Source organism: Nerophis lumbriciformis, linkage group LG02, assembly GCF_033978685.3.
Source record: "Nerophis lumbriciformis linkage group LG02, RoL_Nlum_v2.1, whole genome shotgun sequence".
Classification (NCBI taxonomy): Eukaryota; Metazoa; Chordata; class Actinopteri; order Syngnathiformes; family Syngnathidae; genus Nerophis; species Nerophis lumbriciformis.
Genome location: NC_084549.2, coordinates 63,490,629 through 63,514,149, shown reverse-complemented (window position 1 = coordinate 63,514,149; position 23,521 = coordinate 63,490,629). Strand labels below are relative to the sequence as shown.

The following is a 23,521-nucleotide window of genomic DNA, read 5'->3' as shown; positions in this document are numbered from 1 at the left end:
GCTTGACGGTAGGAATGGTGTTCCTGGGATTAAAGGCCTCACCTTTTCTCCTCCAAACATATTGCTGGGTATTGTGGCCAAACAGCTCCATTTTTGTTTCATCTGACATCACATGGACAAAGATAAGACCTTCTGAAGGAAAGTTATGTGGTCAGATGAAACAAAAATTGAGCTGGAGTGATGAATGAAGAATCCATACGAGTAAAAACGCTATGGACAATTTGGAAGACGGAGCAGAGCAGTAAGTTTTACAATATAACTAAGACAAAGCGGCTACTTCCGGTTGAAAGCTCAGTTCAAACAGAACTGCATCACCTGCAGTGAGGCAGTTTGTCCAAAAGATGGCGCCATAGCACAATCAATAACACACCTATTCAGTGTCTTTGCTTGTTTTTGTTTTTTTTTAACTATTTGCATTATGACCGACAGCAAAGAAAAATCCAAAAATTAGCCCAACAGTTTTATAAGCCGCAGGGTTCAAAGCACAGGAAGACAGCTGTTTTTTAAATAATGGTGCCCTATATTTTTACAACCCATTGCAAGCTTCAGTTGACAGTTTGTATTGTTATTTATTTTATTGAACCGGTGCTTTAGTTTTTTTGTTTGGATGATTTGACTTCAGGTGCTTGTGGTTGTTGATGAATGGCGCGGCCATTGAAAAGCCATCAGCCTCCTTCTGGCGTCGTTTAGCGCTCCGCGCTGCCTTCATGGCTCTTTTTGGGCTCAAAGAAGAACTTTCCAACAGGCGTTTGTGCTAATACGCTCGGCTGGATGTGTTTCTGTGTAAAGAGAGTATGGCGGCGTCTCGCTCCCTCGCCTCCTCTTACACTTTTGAAATGTGACAGATAACATCCCACCGCAGTTCAAAACCAGGGAGATGTGGGGTGCACGGGGGGTAGTTTGAGGAGGGTGGGAGATTTGAGGTGCAAGCAGGCTGATTTCAAAGTTATTTTTTTTTTGCAGGAACCGACATTTCATCCAACCGCTGCTCTTTCTGATGTGGGGCTTCAAACATCTCATTTTTCATTTCATCTGTTTCCTCTTTCTCCCGCCAAAATATGCCGCCTTACCACCCCCACCCCAAAAAAAAAGAACTATTGTCGCTGTCGCACAGATTCATTTTAGATTAACGTTTCTTTCTTTCTTTCTTGCTTTACCTTCAAAGGACCTCCATTATGTTGCCCGTGATAAGGGTGAGATGGTGCTAGCCGAGGTGGCTAAGAGGAAGGCCGGGGAAATGGAGGCAAGGACCTTCGGAAGCGACGGTGAGGAAATAATCACGATGATTAACCCAAATGACACTGAAAGCGACTTGCTCCCCCCCCCTTTTCATCTAAAACATAAGCTTGATCACCACATTTGAAGACCTTTCTGACATCTAAAGATGAGCATTTTCACGCTCGTTTAATCGCACGAGCCCATTAGATCATGCTGGACAATTATAATTAATTAAAAGTCTTTGATCATGATGGCACACCAAGCCAAATAGACAGTGTAACAATCCCAAACACACTTTTTTATCAGTCAGAATTAAGAACATAAAGTCAGTTAGGGTTAGGTAGGGCCTTTTGGAGTTGCTTCGTTTATCATTGATTTCTCAATTCCACCGTATTTTAGAGGCACTCACCGATTTTTGCAAGCGCTCCGATCTTGAAAAAAAAAATATATATATTTTTTATATATATGTTTTCGGAGTCCCAAACATGAAATGTAAGAAATGACTCTAGCGCCCCCTTGAAAATTAGAAAAAATGAGCATCTGCCACTAGTTTTACACATCGTCACGAAAATACCGTATTTTTCGGACTATTAAGTCGCAGTTTTTTTCATATTTTGGCCATATTTGACTTATACTCAGGAGCGACTTATGTGTGAAATTATTAACACAATAGCGTAAAATATCAAATAGTATTATTTAGCTCATTCACGTAAGAGACTAGAGCAGGGGTCGGCAACCCAAAATGTTGAAGGAGCCATATAGGACCAAAAATACAAAAACAAATCTGTCTGGAGCCGCAAAAAATTAAAAGCCATATTACATACAGATAGTGTGTCATGAGATATAAATTGAATTAAGAGGACTTAAAGGAAACTAAATGAGCTCAAATATAGCTACAAATGAGGCATAATGATGCAATATATACATATAGCTAGCCTAAATAGCATGTTAGCATCGATTAGCTTGCAGTCATGCAGTGACCAAATAAGTCTGATTAGCACTCCAACAAGTCAATAACATCAACAAAACTCACCTTTAATGCACAACCTTAAAAGTTTGGTGGACAAAAGGAGACAGAAAAAGAAGTGGCATAAAACACGTCCTAGAAAGTCGGAGAAAGTTATACATGTAAACAAACTACGGTGAGTTCATGGACTGCCAAAATTAGTAGGACAAAACGGCGCTCGCCAAATACTCGAATCAGTGAAGCATGTTTAATATAAACAGTGTGCTTTATAACAATTAGGGAGGTTTGTGTCATGTTTGTCCTCCTGCAGAAACCATATTAAAAGAAAAAAATAGATTTTTTTTCCCCCTAATCTTTTTCCATTTTTCATACATTTTTGAAAAAGCTCCAGAGAGCCACTAGGGCGGCGCTAAAGAGCCGCATATGGCTCTAGAGCCGCGGGTTGCCGACCCCTGGACTAGACGTATAAGATTTCATGGGATTTAGTGATTTGGAGTGACAGATTGTTTGGTAAACGTATAGCATGTTCTATATGTTATAGTTATTTGAATGACTCTTACAATAATATGTTACGTTAACATACCAGGCACGTTCTCAGTTGGTTATTTATGCCTCATATAACGTACACTTATTCAGCCTGTTGTTCACTAGTCTTTATTTATTTTAAATTGCCTTTCAAATGTCTATTCTTGGTGTTGGGTTTTATCAAATAAATTTCCCCCAGAAATACGACTTATACTCCAGTGTGACTTATATATGTTTTTTTCCTTCTTTATTATGCATTTTCGGCCGGTGCGACTTATACTCCGGAGCGACTTATACTCTGAAAAATACGGTAGCTGGAGACGTCTATTATTAGGAATGTGAATCTTTGGGCACCACACGATTCGTTTCTATTCTTGGGGGTAACGATTCAATTCAGAATCAATTCCAGATTCAAAATCAGTACTTTTTAAATAACATTGGGTATATATTTAATATTTATCCACTTAAAATATATTTATTATTTATACACTAAACATTTATACATTTATACACTATTGTACCTAAACATGTGTCTGAATAGAAGAAAGTTGCAGGTGTTTTTAAGGCAAAAAAAAAACAAGTGAAATTTTCAAACCAACAGGTTAAAAAAAAAAGAGAGATTTTTTTTAGCTGCATTTGTATTCAAGTAAGTAATTAATTGTTTGGAACGTTATACCTAAAACATGTCTTAATTGCTTCTATTCCGACACATTTTTTAAAATCTAATTAATGAGTTAATTTGTTTACAAATGTTTAGGAAGATTACATTGTACAATATAAATGTCAATTTGGCAAATGATAGAGCTTTTGATACTATCGTCATATTGTAATAATGCATGTATAATAATAATAATAATTATTATTATAATAATAGGTTGATTGGCAACACTAAATTGGCCCTAGTGTGTGAATGTGTGTGTGAATGTTGTCTGTCTATCTGTGTTGGCCCTGTGATTGAATGTTGTCTGTCTATCTGTGTTGGCCCTGTGATGAGGTGGCGACTTGTCCAGGGTGTACACCGCCTTCCGCCCTTGTGCAGCTGGGATAGGCTCCAGCACCCCCCGCCACCCTGAAAGGGAAAGAGCGGTAGAAAATGGATGGATGGATGGGTTCTACTTCTATGTTTAACTACATTCCTCCATAAAATAGACAAACAGTTCTAATAAATGTTTGTATTACTTAAAAGAAATCTGGTTTTGTTGGATAAAATTGCCAAACATTTAATAAAGTCAAATACAAATAAGGCAACAAGAGAAGTAGCCAACACTTCTGGGGTTAGTGCGTGTGCCTCACAATACGAAGGTCCTGGGTTCGATCCCGGGCTGATCTTTCTGTGTGGAGTTTGCATGTTCTCGTGGGTCCCCTCCGGGTACTCCGGATTCCTCCTCGGGACAACCCTAGTCAGTACTGAGATGTCCGATAATGGCTTTTTTGCCGATATTCCGATATTGTCCAAATCTTAATTATCGATTCCAATATCGACTGATACCGATATATAAAGTTGTGGAATTAACACATTATTATGCCTAATTTTGTTGTGATGTCCCGCTGGATGCATTAAACAATGTAACAAGGTTTTCCAAAATAAATCAACTCAAGTTATGGAAAAAAATGCCAACATGGCACTGCCATATTTATTATTGAAGTCACAAAGTGCATTATTTTTTTTAACATGCCTCAGAACAGCAGCTTGGAATTTGGGACATGCTCTCCCTGAGAGAGCATGAGGAGGTTGAGGTGGGCGGGGTTGGGGGGGCGGGGTTGAAGTGGGGGTAGGGGGTAGCGGGGGGTGTATATTGTAGCGTCCCGGAAGAGTTAGTGCTGCAACTGTTGTGTTTATGTTGTGTTACGGTGCGGATGTTCTCCCGAAATGTGTTTGTCATTCTTGTTTGGTGTGGGTTCACAGTGTGGCGCATATTTGTAACAGTGTTCAAGTTGTTTATACGGCCACCCTCAGTGTGACCTGTATGGCTGTTGACCAAGTATGTGTTGCATTCACTTGTGTGTGTGAAAAGCCGTAGATATTATGTGACTGGGCCGGCACGCAAAGGCAGTGCCTTTAAGATTTAATGGCGCTCTGTACTTCTCCCTACGTCCGTGTACCACTCCGTACAGCAACGTTTTAAAAAGTCATACATTTTACTTTTTGAAACCGATACCGATAATTTCCGATATTATATCTTAAAGCATTTATTGGCTGATAATATCGGCAGTCAGATATTACCGGACATCTTTAGTCAGTACTAATTTGTGGTTGGGCGGAGCCTAGCGGGGAAAAAAAACTGCTTCTCGCCATCAACTATCAAACTGTCATTACTTTAAAGGGGAACATTATCACAATTTCAGAAGGGTTAAAACCATTAAAAATCAGTTCCCAGTGGCTTATTTTATTTTTTGAAGTTTTTTTCAAAATTTTACCCATCAAGCAATATCCCTAAAAAAAGCTTCAAAGTGCCTGATTTTAACCATCGTTATATACACCCGTCCATTTTCCTGTGACGTCACACAGTGATGCCAATACAAACAAACAGCAAGGCAGAGCGTCATTAGCTCGGATTTAGACTCGGATTTCAGCGGCTTAACACTGTCTGATAAGATAATTACTAACAACTATGAACTAGGTTTACAGCATATGAAATACATTTGGCAACAACATGCACTTTGAGAGTGCAGACAGCCCATTTCAGGCGCGCTAAGAACATATATTTTTCCACGATTTCAGCACTCAGGTTAACCATACCTAAATCGACACAAAATACTGCATTACACAAGACTACCCGAATGTACTCGAATGATTGAAAAAAATAAATATTTTTAAGCTAAATTATTGGTAAACACAGTTTAGGTATAATAATTTACGTAAAACCGCGAGTAATGAATAAAGTTTTCATCAATTAATATATTCTGTAGACCAGGGGTGCTCACACTTTTTCTGCAGGCGAGCTACTTTTCAATTGATCAAGTCGTGGGGATCTACCTCATTCATATATATATCATTTATATTTACTTATTTATGAAATATATGTTTTTGTTAACAAGTTAAAGGTGTTTAATGATTATGCAAGCATGTTTAACACATATAGTTAATATTGTTAATAAATTAAAGGTGTTTAATGATAATACAAGTATGTTTAATACATATAGTTAATATTGTTAACAAGTTAAAGGTGTTTAAAGATAATACAAGCATGTTTAACACATATAGATAATATTGTTAAGTTAAAGGTGTTTAAAGATAATGCAAGCATGTTTAACACATATAGTTAATATTTGTTAACAAGTTAAAGGTGTTTAATGATAATACAAGCATGTTTAACACATATAGTTAATATTGTTAACAAGTTAAAGGTGTTTAATAATAATGCAAGCATGTTTAACACAGTTAATATTGTTAATAAATTAAAGGTGTTTAATGATAATACAAGAATGTTTAATACATATCGTTAATATTGTTAATAAATTAAAGGTGTTTAATGATAATACAAGTATGTTTAATACATATAGTTAATATTGTTAACAAGTTAAAGGTGTTTAAAGATAATACAAGCATGTTTAACACATATAGATTCCTTTCTTTCATGAAGACAAGAATATAAGTTGGTGTATTACCTGATTCTGATGACTTGCATTGATTGGACAGTGGTGCTGATAACGTCCGCATTTTCGAATGGAGGAGAAAAAAAGTCCTCCTTTCTGTCCAATACCACATGAAAGTGGTTGGTTTTTGGCATCTTATTTGTCCAGCTTCCTTACTCCTTTGTATACACTTTACAAGAAATACATTGTCGGCAAACTCCGTAGCTTGCTAGCTTGTGCACGCCAGCTTTCTGAGACTCTTATTTTGTTAGCGCAACTGTGCAGTCGGTCTTTGGAGTTTTGACGACAGGTACGGCGCCAGAGTCTGTTGAAATAAAGTGTTTCTCGCCTTCCAGTCGGTCATTTTAATGAGCTGGCAGCAGCCAGCGTCATCTCAGAAGACCCTCGGGTGCCGTGAATGTCAATCAAGTGACGAAAGTGACGTCATAGTGAAGATTTATGATCGCTCATTTTTAGGACTATTTTTTAATGCCTGGCTGGTGATCGACTGACACAATCTCCACGATCGACCGGTAGCTCGTGATCGACGTAATGAGCACCCCTGCTGTAGACATACCCTCATCCGCTCTCTTTTCCTGAAAGCTGATCTGTCCAGTTTTGGAGTTGATGTCAGCAGGCCAGGGAAGCTAGGGTCGATATTCTTCTCTTGATCATCTTCGGTTCATTCTTGCCATCTCTGTCGTAGCATAGCTTTCGTCGGTAAAGTGTGCGGAACAAACGACTGACCATTTCGTCGGCTTTCCCCACACCCTCGTATTTTGAACAAATTTCGTCCAATTTCTTGCCACTTTCGCATCTTTGGGCCACTGGTGCAACTTGAATCCGTCCCTGTTCGTGTTGTTACACCCTCCGACAACACACCGACGAAAGTGAGACGTTGTGACGTCATCGCTCCGAGACCGAATAATAGAAAGGCGTTTAATTCGCCAAAATTCCCCCATTTAGAGTTCGGAAATCGGTTAAAAAAAAAAAAGGTCTTTTTTCTGCAACATCAAGGTATATATTGACGCTTACATAGGTCTGGTGATAATGTTCCCCTTTAAACGCTCAGCTCCTCCCAAACTAATATGAGACTTTTAGGTCATGACTAAACATCGATATCATCACCAATATCACCGCCTTGTGGTGGAAAATGACAACTTCCACAACTTCCTTCCACATGCTCCAATCTTCCTGAATGTTTTGAGGGTGGGTCGTGGCTTATGAACGACATGACCTGCCGACTTGCCTGCTGCTTTAATTTTGTTTGACTTTCATCCCTAATTTGCGGTTTTAAAAATCAAAGCACTAAATGATTAAATACATTTAAGGCCACAAATGGTTTAGAGACCCTTTTTTTTTTTTTTTTTGGTCACGACTTCAGGCTGCTGCTGCTGCTCTTTGACAAGCACTCCCGAGAGCACATACCAGAGGGGATCAATTGCTGATGACACACTCACAATTCCTCACTGAGGCCTGTGTGGCCGACGGCCCAGCAGACGCCGCTCGACGTTTGCGCGGAAACGAGATGAACATGTCTGATGACTCCTTCGTTGGCACTTAAAAGGCAGCGCGAGGCTGATAGTGCGCGAGAGAGCAAGGCGGCCAAATGAGGCACGAGAGGTATTTAACTTCAGCGGCGTAAGGTCATCCGCCTACGGGCCGCGGGCTGGTCGGCGAATAACATTTTTTTTGTGTAACTGTGAGGCCAGCTAGCGTGAGGTTTCTCTTTCTTCCCTGATGTGATGCTCAACACGCGCCCTCATCCTCCTCATAAGCCTCTTAATTGTCTCCTCCATGATTTGTCTGCATCTCCTGCAGCACGTCCTACCCTTGGACAAACAACCGTGCACAAAAGGAGGGAGGGCGAGAGGGGGAGGGGCTCTTTGCTTAGAAGGAAAATTAGCGTGCATACTTGACGAGGTTCTGCACGATAAATGTATTTAGCCATTGAAGATAGGGATTTCCCGGTACCTGGGAATCAATACCAGTACCATTTGTGTGTGTTAATAAATATTAATTGTTTTTGATAATAAAGTCATTATTCTATTGAAATAAAGCGGCATAACTCGGTTGGTAGAGTGGCCGTGCCAGAAACTTGAGGGTTCCAGGTTCGATTCCCGCTTCCGCCATCCTAGTCACTGCCGTTGTGTCCTTGGGCAAGACACTTTACCCACCTGCTCCCAGTGCCACACACACTGGTTTGAATGTAACTTAGATATTGGGTTTCACTGTGTAAAGTGCTTTGAGTCACTAGAGAAAAGCGCTATATAAAAGAAAGAAAAAATATATATATACATATATATACATAATCATCATCATTTCTTTTTATTCCTTTCATGAAAATACATATACAAGCCATATACAGTTGACACTTTTCATTGTTTTTTGTTTCTTATACATTTCCATGATCAGAAAGGAGCATAGATGGAAGAATAATCTTCTTACATTTATCTGCCCCCTTTTTAACACAAATTATTTAGATGACTTTATCACTGTTCCCTCCACCAACACCCGAACTCCAACATACTTTTAATTTTCGTTTAAGCATTTTCAAAATGACGCGTTCCAATCAAAATCAAAAATCAGTTTGATATAATTCCATACATATGTATGGAATTATGTATGTATATGTATATACATATACAGTATATACATACACACACATATATATATATATATATATATATATATATATATATATATATATATATATATATATATATATATATATATATATATATATATATATATATATATATATATCTGTTATATCTTGTTTCATGATTACAATTCTGAGTTGATTGCTTTGTTTGGCACTGAAAATTGCAACATTACCTAGAGGCAGGCTCTCAGTGCTGCTGAAGTGATGACCAAGTGTTAGTGATGTAATGATTTGAACATTATACATCGGGATTTTTGTGACTAAAATTAGTACCGTTCTTATAATCGCATTATTGTTGAATGTGCTCAAAAAGTAACATAAACACTCTTTCGATAACATTTTTATTTTTTAAATAAATTGTCTTAGAAAAGCCACTAATTTAAATGTTTTGTATTTATTATGCTTCACTGATAGTGTTTTAGTCTTTGTATTTTAAGTTAAGTTAAGTGAAAGTACCAATGATTGTCACACACACACTAGGTGTGGTGAAATTTGTCCACTGCATTTGACCCATCCCTTTGATCACCCCCTGGGAGGTGAGGGGAGCAGTGAGCAGCAACGGTGCCGCGCCCGGGAATCATTTTTGGTGATTTAACCCCCAATTCCAACCCTTGATGCTGAGTGCCAAGCAGGGAGGTAATGGGTCCCATTTTTATAGTCTTTGGTATGACTCGGCCGGGGTTTGAACTCACAGCCTACCGATCTCAGGGCGGACACTCTAACCACTAGGCCACTGAGTAGTTGGTTGTCGTAGTTAGTTTTTATGGCTAATGCCGAAGCATGCCGATGTGTTACTTCGCTCGAAAAAGAGTTCCTTAGTGTTCGCTCTTACAACGCTCTTACAATAACAATGTTGCTACAGTTTGGTTATTATACAGGTTACGCAACATAAATGAAGTATTGTTGATGCTTTTTGAATGCATTTTTTAAATGATTTAGAGGTAGAATTGATTGCTCTCATTAGCTCCATTGCATTGCTAGAACAAGACATTTTTTATGTTAGAATGCAAATTAAAAAAATGTATGTTGTTTCTTGTCTCTCATAATGATTGTGAACGATAGGCAAAATTCCCCAAAAAGTGCCTTTAAAAAAACAAAAAAAAACCTTGTGACCGATACAGCCGCTGTGCCATAAACTGTGTTTATTCGTTCGGCGTGACCGGTCATACTGAAAGAAGTTTTTCGGTTTTCGTCGCCAACATCAATCTAAAGCTGAGAAAGAGCAGAAGTTCCAAAGTGTGGGATCATTTTGATTTTATAGCACCAAATTTGATTAAATGTTCCTCTTGTCCCGTTTTTTATTTGGCTCTATGACCAGAGTTCCATGTTTCACATTTCTTTCTGCACAGCCTTTTTTTAAAAATGTTTTTAAACAACAGCAATTATCATTGATATTAATTTGTTTTTGCGCGCCAAATGTAGTGACTTTTTCAATTCAGCAGATGCCGCCATTACGAAACACCAACACAGTATTACACATTCACAGAGACGTCAATTGCCCATCATCAGCTGTAACAATCAGATTTTAGTAGCATTCTGAGTCTGAATTTTTCATTACAACTTTGAGTGTGGAAAAACTATTACGGTGATTAATGTAATCTAATTTAACCTAATCCAACTAATTATTTGACTTAAAGTTATGCAGTAATCAATAACATTTTAATTTGAAGCGGTTCATTATTTCTAACACTCATCATCACATCCCTGGTGTGGACCAGGTACTCTTCTGTAATGCATGTTTAAAAGTGTTTATTTGTATATAATTCGGGGTAATAATAAAAAGTGCGCTGTAAATCGCACTATGTACTGCCTCGCTGTAACTGGACCACTCAGGTCTTCCAAGTTCCCACGATACACCTGCACTGACCTTTTTGCTCCAGACACACACAGACCAGACGCAGGAATGCGTCTGCGCCGAGTCTTGTGTGTGTTAATGTTGTGCAGTGGGCGTGTCGTGTGTGACCTGCGAGGCAGGTGACTCTTGCATGATGCAACCACTGAGAGTCAAAGGTTATGAAAGAGCATTTGCATGTGCAGCACATCATCCTGCTTGTCTCTTCAACAAACCCTGGGTGACCATTTATCACAGCAGACTATTCATTTTAATGGTAAACACACACGTTCCGTGCAAACGCACACAAACTCAAGCAGCACGTTTCATTTACCCTCTCTCATCATGTCCTCCATGTTTAGCCCCACTTCAAGTGATTCCCAAGTCGCTCCACTGGAATACATTGACCACTTCCACCTGCACACGTTATTCCCTATATTAACCGGAATATTGTGATTATTGAAAAACCTTGCATGCACAGGCAATTGGAATTTTCACATGTCAATCAGAATATTCCCAAAAGTTTTGGTCATGGCGTCAAAACAAAACAAAAAAACAACCTTTTTTTTTCGTCCAACAACAAAATGCTTGCCTTGAAGTTTAATTTTTATGATTTGGTGGTTTGGCATCTGCATAATGCGTGTGCTGTGCTTCCATACAAACTTGCAAGTTGTGCTAATCAATTTGGTGTTTATAACCTCGTGACTTTGTAGAAGTGAAATTGAACCAAAAAAAGTAGTTGATACCAATAACTAATACCTGTATTAACACAAAGCTTTATCTATAAATCAGGGCTGTCATTTTTTTTTTTTTTATCAGATAAATCACATTTTGTAATTTGGTGAAATTGAACCAAAAAAAGTAGCAAAATGGGTAAAGTACAGCACAAAATGTATACAGAAAAAAGCTGAAATATTGATACCAATAACTAATACCTGTATTAACACAAAGATTTATCTATAAATCAGGGCTGTCATTTTTTTTTTTAACTCAGATAAATCACATTTTGTAATTTGGTGAAATTGAACCGAAAAAAGGAGCAACATGGGTAAAATACAGCAAAAATGTATACAGAAAAAAGCTGAAATCTTGAAACCAATAACTAGTACCTGTATTAACACAAAGCTTTATCTATAAATCAGGGCTGTCAATTTTTTTTTTACTCTGATAAATCACATTTTGTAATTTGGTAAAATTTAACAAAAAAAAGTAGCAACATGGGTAAAATACAGCAAAAATGTATACAGAAAAAAGCTGAAATGTTGATACCAATAACTAATACCTGTATTAACACAAAGTTTTATCTATAAATCAGGGCTGTCAATTTTTTTTTTTACTCAGATAAATCACATTTTGTAATTTGGTGAAATTGAACAAAAAAAAGTAGCAAAATGGGTAACATACAGCAAAAAGTATACAGAAAAAAGCTGAAATATTGATACCAATAACTAATACCTGTATTAACACAGAGCTTTATCTATGGATCAGGGCTGTCAATTTTTTTTTTTTACTCAGATAAATCACATTTTGTAATTTGGTGAAATTGAACAAAAAAAAGTAGCAACATGGGAAAAATACAGCAAAAATGTATACAGAAAAAAGCTGAAATGTTGATACCAATAACTAATACCTGTATTAACACAAAGTTTTATCCATAAATCAGGGCTGTCAATTGTTTTTTTTTACTCAGATAAATCCCATTTTGTAATTTGGTGAAATTGAACCAAAAAAAGTAGCAAAATGGGTAAAATACAGCACAAATGTATACAGAAAAAAGCTGAAATATTGATACCAATAACTAATACCTGTATTAACACAAAGCTTTATCTATAAATCAGGGCTGTCATTTTTTGTTTTTTACTCAGATAAATCACATTTTGTAATTTGGTGAAATTGAACCAAAAAAAAGTAGAAATTGGGTAAAATACAGCAAAAATGTATACAGAAAAAAGCTGAAATATTGATACCAATAACTAATACCTGTATTAACGCAAAGCTTTATCTATAAATCAGGGCTGTCAATTATTTATTTTTTACTCAGATACATCACATTTTGTAATTTGGTGAAATTAAACCAAAAAAAGTAGCAAAATGGGTAAAATACAGCAAAAATTTATACAGAAAAAAGCTGAAATATTGATACCAATAACTAATACCTGTATTAACACAAAGCTGTATCTATAAATCAGGGCTGTCAATATTTTTTTTTACTCAGATAAATCACATTTTGTAATTTGGTGAAATCGAACCAAAAAAAGTAGCAAAATGGGTAAAATAGAGCAAAAATGTATACAGAAAAAGCTGAAATATTGATACCAATAACTAATACCTGTATTAACACAATGTTTTATCTATAAATCAGGGCTGTCAATTTTTTTTTTTTTACTCAGATAAATCCCATTTTGTAATTTGGTGAAATTGAACCAAAAAAAGTAGCAAAATGGCTAAAATAGAGCAAAAATGTATACAGAAAAAGCTGAAATATTGATACCAATAACTAATACCTGTATTAACACAAAGCTTTATCTATAAATCAGGGCTGTCTTTTTTTTTTTTACTCAGATAAATCACATTTTGCAATTTGGTGAAATTGAACCAAAAAAAGTAGTAAAATACAGTAAAAATGTATCCAGAAAAAATCTGAAATATTGATACCAATAACTAATACGTGTATTAACACAAAGCTTTATCTATAAATCAGGGCTGTCAATTTTTTTTTTTTATGAGATAAATCACATTTTGTAATTTGGTAAAATTTAACCAAAAAAAGTAGCAAAATGGGTAAAATAGAGCAAAAATGTATACAGAAAAAAGCTGAAATATTGATACCAATAACTAATACCTGTAATAACACAAAGCTTTATCTATAAATCAGGGCTGTCTTTTTTTTTTTTTACTCAGATAAATCACATTTTGTAATTTGGTGAAATTTAACCAAAAGAAGTAGCAAAATGGGTAAAATACAGCAAAAATGTATACAGAAAAAGGCTGAAATATTGATATCAATAACTAATACCTGTATTAACACAAAGCTTTATCTATAAATCAGGGCTGTCAATTTTTTTTTTTTACTCAGATAAATCACATTTTGTAATTTGGTGAAATCAAACCAAAAAAAGTAGCAAAATGGGTAAAATACAGCAAAAAATGTATACAGAAAAAAGCTGAAATATTGATACCAATAACTAATACCTGTATTAACACAAAGCTGTATCTATAAATCAGGGCTGTCAATTATTTTTTTTACTCAGATAAATCACATTTTGTAATTTGGTGAAATTGAACCAAAAAAAGGAGAAAATGGGTCAAATACAGCAAAAATATATACAGAAAAAGCTTAAATATTGATACCAATAACTAATACCTGTATTAACACAAAGCTTTACCTATAAATCAGGGCTGTCATTTTTTTTTTACTCAGATAAATCACATTTTGTAATTTGGTGAAATTGAACGAAAAAAAGTAGCAAAATGGGTAAAATACAGCAAAAATGTATACAGAAAAAAGCTGAAATACTGATACCAATAACTAATACCTGTATTAACACAAAGCTTTATCTATAAATCAGGGCTGTCATATTTTTTTTTACTCAGATAAATCACATTTTACAATTTGGTGAAATTGAACCAAAAAAAGTAGCAAAATGGGTAAAATACAGCAAAAATGTATACAGAAAAAAGCTGAAATCTTGAAACCAATAACTAGTACCTGTATTAACACAAAGCTTTATCTATAAATCAGGGCTGTCAATTTTTTTTTTTTTACTCAGATAAATCACATTTTCTAATTTGGATTAATCGTGATTAATCACTTGCCTGCATTATTACAATTTGTTTAAGAAAAGACCTGAATATTTGTACACAAATGTAATTTTATTGTCAGAATGTCATTCATGTTTTACCGTATTTTCCGCACTATAAGGCGCACCGGATTATTAGCCGCACCTTCTATGAATTACATATTTCATAATTTTGTCCACCAATAAGCCGCCCCGGACTATAAGCCGCGCCTACGCTGCGCTAAAGTGAATGTCAAAAAAACGCTGCGCTAAAGTGAATGTCAAAAAAACAGTCAGATAGTTCAGTCAAACTTTAATAATATATTGAAAACCAGCGTTCTAACAACTCTGTCCCAAAATGTACGCAAATGTGCAATCACAAACATAGTAAAATTCAAAATGGTGTAGAGCAATAAATAGCAACATAATGTTGCTCGAACGTTAATGTCACAACACACAAAATAAACATAGCGCTCACCTTCTGAAGTTATTCTTCATTCGTAAATCCTTCGAATTCTTCGTCTTCGGTGTCCGAATTGAAAAGTTGCGCAAGCGTGGGATCCAAAAATGGCCGGCTCCGCCTCGTCGAAGTCATCGGATTCAGTGTCGCTGTTGTTGTGCAGCAGTTCTGTGAATCCTGCCTTCCGGAAAGCTCGGACCACAGTTGTGACCGAAACTATCTGCCCAGGCATTTACGATCCACTGGCAGATGTTGGCGTATGTCGACCGGCGCTATCTGCCCGTCTTAGTGAAGGTGTGTTCGCCTTCGGAGCTGTGTGAAAAAAGCCACCCGGCCTCTTCGCGTAAACTTCCCTTAACCACTCGCTCATCTTTTCTTCATCCATCCATCCCTTCGAGTTAGCTTTTATGATGACGCCGGCTGGAAAGGTCTCTTTTGGCAAGGTCTTCCTTTTGAATATCACCATGGGTGGAAGTTAGCATGGCAAGCTAGAACCACAGTGAAGGATGACTTCTCATTCCCTGTGGTGCGAATATTCACCGTACGTGCTCCCGTTCCACAGTGCAGTTCACAGGAATATCAGTTGCTGTGAAATACGGTAGTAATCCGTGTGCGGATGGAGAGATTGCGTCTTTTTATGAACCGGATCCTTGTCCTTTGTAGGAGCCATTTTGTGGTCTTTACAGATGTAAACAGGAAATGAAACGTACGGTGATATCCGCGCGTTTTTTCTTCTTCTTCCGGGGGCGGGTGGTTGCTTAAAGCGCTTCCTGTTCTATGGGGGCGGGTGCTTTCCTTGGCGGTTGCTTGCGTAGAAGAAGAAGCGCTTCCTGTTCTACCGGGAAAAAAGATGGCGGCTGTTTACCGAAGTTGCGAGATCGAAACTTTATGAAAATTAATCGTAATAAAGCGCACCGGGTTATAAGGCGCACTGTTAGCTTTTGAGAAAATTTGTGGTTTTTAGGTGCGCCTTATAGTGCGGAAAATACGGTACTTAAGTGCACGCCATTTATTTGCCCAAAACTAGGTAACAGTTTTATCTAAAGTTCTTTCAGGTTGTATTTTGAAGTGAAATTTGCTAGCGACGTATGCATTGATCTGATTACTGATCAGAGCTTGTAAGGTTAAAAATAAATTGCATTATTTGTCTTAATGTGTTCATGATTAATGTGATATTTTTTTGTGATTAATCACATGAGTTATGTTGTTAATTTTGACCGCCCTACTTTAAATATATCTGAACACATATATTTTTTACTAAATTTAAACCATACGTATATCAAAGTGTATTTTCAGTATGAAGCCCGTAAGTGCCATAAGTGCACGGTGAAAAAAGGTGCTTACCTTTTCTGTCGTAGCATGTAATCCTGGGCGATAAATACATTTTATCGATAAACTCAAGTTTTTTGTTAGACTATTGAAAAAAAAAAAAAAAAAGAGGATTTTTTTTTCTGTTCTTGCTCCAGTATATATGTACACGTCCCTTGTGCGTATTTACATTTATGTAAAAGCCTGCGTTTATACATTAAAACTATAGAACCCTCTCAAGTTTATTATTGCATACAATATCGACATTTTTGTTTGCAGAAGAGTTGTATTTAAACAGACGTTATGCCTCCCATAGTAAGCTTTTTTTAGTATTTTGAAAATTAATCCATACAAAGTACAATTTATATCCATTCTAAAAAATACCAACTTCATAATCTTTTTTAATTTTGCCTAGATGTTGGTCTCCTTTCAAACGACCATTTTTATTAAAAAATAAATAAAAATACAAAACTTTTTTAATGTATTCTGCCATTTGTATTCATGGGTTTCTTTAAAAAGTTGGGGGAAAAAATCAGAAGTTGAATTTTTGGTGACATTTTTTTAGGCCACATCACCCAGGCTTAGTTGCTGTCATGATCCGTCATCCGGATCGTGTTTTTGTTATGTTCTGTTAGTTTTGGACTCTTTTAGTTCCTGTTTGACACCTGAGTTAGTTTTAGTTACCATGGCTACTTATGATTTTCACCTGCCTCTGGTGTTCGGGATGCGCACCTGCTTCTAATCAGAGGACTATTTAAGCCTGCCTTTGCCAGTCAGTCGTGCTGGCGTCATTCTGTCACGACGGGGTTTTCGCTTACTGCGGGGTCGTTCTCCCAGGAAGGCAAACGGACGACTCCGGACAGGACTTGCAGGTAGGAACATGATTTAATTTTAAGAAACAATCAACGAGGTACAAAACAGAAAACAACCCGAAGGCAAGCGTGCCTATCGCACGCGGAAGCTAAGGAAAAAACTTAGGACATGAAACTATAGACATGAACCTCACGAAACTGTGGCATGAAACAAACACGAAACTGTGGCATGAAACAACTAGCATTAACTATGGCATAGAACAAACACGAAACTGTGGCATGAAACAACTAAGACTTACGTAGTCTAGGCATGAGGCAAACAACTAATGGCCCCAGGACGACTGACTGGCAAAGGCAGGCTTAAATAGTCCTCTGATTAGAAGCAGGTGCGCGTCCCGAACACCAGAGGCAGGTGAAAATCACAAGTAGCCATGGTAACTAAAACAAACTCAGGTGTCAAATAGGAACTAAAAGAGTCCAAAACTAACAGAACATAACAAAAACATGATCCGGACCACGGATCATGACAGTTGCATGGTAAGGTCTGTAGTAAGTAAAGGAGTTTCCATCCGTACTTGATCATTTGTACGCACAAAAGCTGCAAAAAATGTCAAGATACTGGTTTAAAAAAAGTTAGTGTTCCAGTACTTGCACTCTGTAATATTTATTAAATTATGGATATATATCATTACATGTGTTTCTTCCTCAATATGTACACCTAAACCGCCTGTGTGACGTCATGCAAATCCCACAATCATTTGCAATCCGAGCAGTGAGCATGTACAGTAACATCTTGGTATTCAGTGTAAACTAGAGATGTTTTAAATGCTTTAAAATGTAATATCGGAAATTATCGGTATCGTTGTTTTTTTTTTATTATCGGTATCGTTTTTTTTTGTTTTGGTTTTTTTAATTAAATCAACATAAAAAACACAAGATACACTTACAATTAGTGCACCAACCCAAAAAGCCTCCCTCCCCCATTCACACTCATTCACACAAAAGGGTTGTTTCTTTCTGGGTCACGGGGGGTGCTTACAAATCGTTTTTTTATTGAGGAAAATTGTTTTATACCTGCACCCAAGGGGGTATTTCAGGGTTTCACGTTGTTCCCATTGGGTTGAGTTTTTTCTTACTCTGATGTGGGATCTTATATAGGGGCTATATATAAGTAAACATTGATTGATTGATTTAAAAACAATTTTAATTGCAAACTGTTTTTTAAGCACTTTACCTGACCCCGTAAGGGACACGCGGTAGAGAATTGATGGATGTTTTTATTATAGATGTCCGATATTATCGGCCGATAAATGCGTTAAAATGTAATATCGGAAATTATTGGTATCGGTTTTTTATTATCGTTATCATTTTTATTTATTTATTTTTTTTATTAAATAAACATAAAAAACACAAGATACACTTACAATTAGTGCACCAACCCAAAAAGCCTCCCTCCCCCATTCACACTCATTCACACAAAAGGGTTGTTTCTTTCAGTTATTAATATTCTGGTTCCTACATTATATATCAATATATATCAATACAGTCTGCAAGGGATACAGTCCGTAAGCACACATGATTGTGCGTGCTGCTGGTCCACTAATAGTACTAACCTTTAACAGTTAATTTTACTCATTTTCATTAATTACTAGTTTCTATGTAACTGTTTTTATATTGTTTTACTTTCTTTCTTATTCAAGAAAATGTTTTTAATTTATTTATCTTATTTTATTTTATTGTTATTTTTAAAAAGGACCTTATCTTCACCATACCTGGTTGTCCAAATTAGGCATAATAATGTGTTAATTCCACGACTGCATATATCGGTATCGGTTGATATCGGTACCGGTTGATATCGGTATCAGTTGATATCGGTATCGGTAATTAAAGAGTTGGACAATATCGGATATCGGCAAAAAGCCATTATCGGACATCCCTAGTGTAAACAGAAAATAAAAGTTTCTTTTTTTTACAATATTTACTATATTCTGTATGGTTGATATAGGAGTATTGTGTGCATGTAAATATAAAGTAATATTGTGTGCATGTAAACATCATTGCACGACTGTATGTATCGGTATCGGTTGATATCAGTATCGGTTGATATCGGCATCGGTAATTAAAGAGTTGGACGATATCGGCAAAAAGCCATTATCGGACATCCCTAGTGTAAACAGAAAATAAAAGTTTCCTTTTTTACAATATTTACTATATTCTGTATGGTTGATACAGGAGTATTGTGTGCATGTAAATATAAAGTAATATTGTGTGCATTTAAACATCATTGCACGACTGTATGTATCGGTATCGGTTGATATCGGTATCGGTTGATATCGGTAATTAAAGAGTTGGACAATATCGGATATCGGCAAAAAGCCATTATCGGACATCCCTAGTGTAAACAGAAAATAAAAGTTAATTTTTTTTACAATGTTTACTATATTCTGTATGGTTGATACAGGAGTAGTGTGTGCATGTAAATATAAAGTAATATTGTGTGCATGTAAGCATTGCTTTTAAATGATCTTAGAATGTTTTTTTCAAATTCGATCCCTATCCCCTTTAGAGAGTGTTCAATAATTGACTTTTCCTTTTAATAACAGTAAAGGCCGGCTCGGGCTTGTCCTCAATCATCCCTTCGTTACGCTGCCAAAAGCTTCCTTCCAGTCTTCATACTGTTTGACACATTCAAACGCGCCTATTTTGTGCTCAACTTTCAACAATTTCTCGCTACATTCTTGCACAAACACGTTGGCGCCCACAAATGATTTCGTTCTACTTCCAGGAAACGGCATGAACAATTAGATTCCCTGTCAGAAGATCTGCGTTCTTTTTAGGCGGATGTCTTGGACTTGGATCAGATCGATTTTTGTGCGAACATGGTTCGGGTATTCATGCGCGTCCTTTGTGAATTGTGACCAACAAAACGACTGTGGCGGCGTGGCGGCACACTCGAAAACGTACAATGGAAGAATCACGTCGCAGCTTAGCGATGGTCTTTTTTTATTGTCGGAGAGCGGAGGAAATGGCTGGTGGCTGTGTGGTTGACAAGTGTAGTGATTGGGAAAGATACGCCATTGTGAGCGGCAGCCTCGCGTACAAGAAGTGGGAGGGAAGCTTTCTCTCTTTCACGCTATCTCTTTTCTTCTGGGTCGCCTTTTTTTGCCAAGAGGAGAAGCCAAGTTGGTTGCTTGCGTCTCTGATGTTGCCGCGGGGCCTTTTTGGAGCTGGCGAGGAGACAAGGGTTGCTTTATCTGGAGATCCACGTCTCCGACACCTCCTCCATCGTACTTGGTACGTTGAAAGCCTGTTAGCTCCAGCGTGTCCCCAAGAAGTTGTTTTCGGCGTCCCTCTTGGCCCCGCTCGCTCTTAACATGCAACCTCTGCTGCTTTTCCGGCGACTTCCTGTCTCGGCTCGGTGGCGTAACAAGTCGGAAGCCTTGTTGTCACGGCGTGGAATTCTTTTTGAGAAGCTGAGGAGAAACCTCGGCCATCTGGAAAGCACACATCCAATGTTCATAGAGATGTCCGATAATATCGGCAGTCCGATATTATCGGCCGATAAATGCTTTAAAATGTAATATCGAATCTAAGATTGCATATATTCATGTGTGTCTATATTTGTTGTGGGCACTAGGTGACAATTACCTTGGGAATTAAAGTGGGTGGGTATTGTAAGGGGTGGGGTTTACTATGTCACATATTGTAAAATGTGCAGATACCTCAACTTGCTGTTGCCATGATCCATCATACTGTACTGTCGGCCCAATCACATAATATCTACGGCTTTTCACCACCCTTTTTTATACGGGTGGCCGTATAAACAACTTTAACACTGTTACAAATACGCGCCACACTGTGAACCCACACCAAACAAGAATGACAAACACATTTCGGGAGAACATCCGCACCGTAACACAACATAAACACAACAGAACAAATACCCAGAACCCCTTGCAGCACTAACTCTTCCGGGACGCTACAATATACACCCCCCCGCTACTCCCCTCCCCACCTCAACTCCGCCCCCCCAACCCCGCCCACCTCAACCTCCTCATGCTCTCTCAGGGAGAGCATGTCCCAAATTCCAAGCTGCTGTTTTGAGGCATGTTAAAAAAAAAAAAGCACTTTGTGACTTCAATAATGAATATGGCAGTGCCATGTTGGCATTTTTTTCCATAACTTGAGTTGATTTATTTTGGAAAACCTTGTTACCGTATTTTTCGGAGTATAAGTCGCACCAGCCGAAAATGCACAATAAAGAAGGGGAAAAAAACATGTATAAGTCGCACTGGAGTATAAGTCGCATTTTTTGGGGAAATTTATTTGATAAAACCCAACACCAAGAATAGACATTTGAATTTGATACTGAAAGTTACATTTAATTCCATTAAAATAATAATAAATTGAAATCAGCAACATCAACTTAAAAGCACAATATATGCAGTAGGAAGGGTTTACCTGACACATGAAACGTGACGAATTGCGGGGGTCCACTTTAGCAGTCAGACGGCAATATAGGGTTGAATATCTTTAAAATGTGTTTTGTGGCAAATACAATTTTGACCACATGTGAGTTGCTATGTAGAGTGGCACTTTCCATCATCTTCAGCAGACTGCATTGCAAAATGATTACCCCCCCCCCCCCCCCCCCCCCCCCCCACCTTCCTTTCACGCCAGATCCACCCAGGAATGGGGCCATATGAATCCCTTCCCTACTGTAAACACTTTAACCTCCAAAACAAAAATGAATAAAACAATTTTGTGTTTTTATTTTTGATAAATATAAATGAGGAAGTCCGGATGAGTGGCTACAATGAGTGTTTTAGTGCACACCTTTTCGAAGGAGGGTTTGGGAGCATGATACTGATAAAGCTTGTTCTCAGACACACCCCTTTTGGCATGTGTGTGCGTCATTGTAAACTGCATGGAAATCAACCACACTTTGTGTTTGTGTGTTGGAACTCGTTGGAAGAAGTTATTTATCAGATACGGAGCATTTAATTTTTAATAGCTCCCTTGAAGAAACATGTTGCACAAGGCCTCGTTGTGAGTTGTCCAGCGACAGGTTGTACAAATACTTTTTAAGTTCAAATCCTCATGTACCGCTCACATGCCCCAGAAACACAGGCATTTTGCAGATACTACATACGGCGACGCAGTGGGTAGCGCTCGTGTCTCATAGTGGGAAGGTCCTGGGTTCGATTCCCGGGTTTGCATGTTCTCCCCGTAACTGCCTGGGTTCTCTCCGGTTACTCTGGCTTCCTCCCACCTCCAAAGACATGCACCTGGGGATTGGGAGCACTAAAATTTGCCCTGATGTGTTACACTGCAAAAAGTCAGTGTTCAAAAACAGGGGGAAAAAATACAAAAATGAGGGGTATTTTATTTGAACTAAGCAAAATTATCTGCCAATAGAACAAGAAAATTTGGCTTGTCAAGACTTTCCAAAACAAGTAAAGTTAGCTGAACTCAATGAACCCAAAAATACCTTAAAATAAGTATATTCTCACTAATAACTACTACTATATGAGTACGTATTTTCTATTGTTTCATTGAAAACAAAACAGCAAATTCCATTTGGCTGTCATCTGTTTTAATATGAGACACAATTGTGTCAAAGTCATGATTTTTTTTTTCATGCTTGAAATAAGAAATTATTACTTTAAAAAAGTAGTTTTATACTTGTGAGTGTTGATGACACAGCTTTGCAACAGTTGATATTCTAGTTTCAAGCATGTTTTACTCAATATAGGTCATCAAATCTCAGCAACAAGCTGTAATATCTTACTGAGATCATTTAGGACCAAAACCCTTAAAACAAGTAAAACACTCTAACATAAAATCTGCTTAGTGAGAAGAATTATCTTTTCAGACAGAAAATAAGCAAATATCACCCTTATTTGAGATATTTAATCTTACTTAGATTTCAGTTTTTGCAGTGTACACAGTGAATTCCTGGCAACCTCAGCTGCCAGTACTTTACCGTAAATTCTTATTTTATTTATTTATTTTTATTTTATTTATTTTTTTTATTGACATCCAGCATCAGACATTCCTATCCATTACATCATATTCACATAAATCATATATCTATTGTCTGCCCTAAATGTCAAAATATTTTTGTTTATATCCCACCCATACCACCCACCCTCCCAAAAAAAAAGAAACAACAAAAAAAACCAAAGTAATATCTACAAATACATCGATTAAATAAACAGAAAAAAAGAAAAAGAAATAATACATTAATAATAATAATAATCAGAAATAAATATATACATATATATATATACATATATATATATATATATATATATATATATATATATATATATATATATATATATATATACACACACACACATGTAGGGAGTAATCCT

General features: G+C 37.1%; 1 protein-coding gene across 1 annotated transcript in view; it reads left to right on the top strand.

Annotated features, from left to right (window-relative positions):
- wdpcp (WD repeat containing planar cell polarity effector) overlaps positions 1–23,521 on the top strand; it is a 211,348-nt gene that overhangs the window by 169,045 nt on the left and 18,782 nt on the right. Inside the window, exons 16-17 of the mRNA XM_072911888.1 lie at positions 964–999; positions 1,166–1,265. Of these exons, the coding sequence (XP_072767989.1) occupies positions 964–999; positions 1,166–1,265 (136 nt within the window). The remainder of the gene's footprint in view (positions 1–963; positions 1,000–1,165; positions 1,266–23,521) is intronic.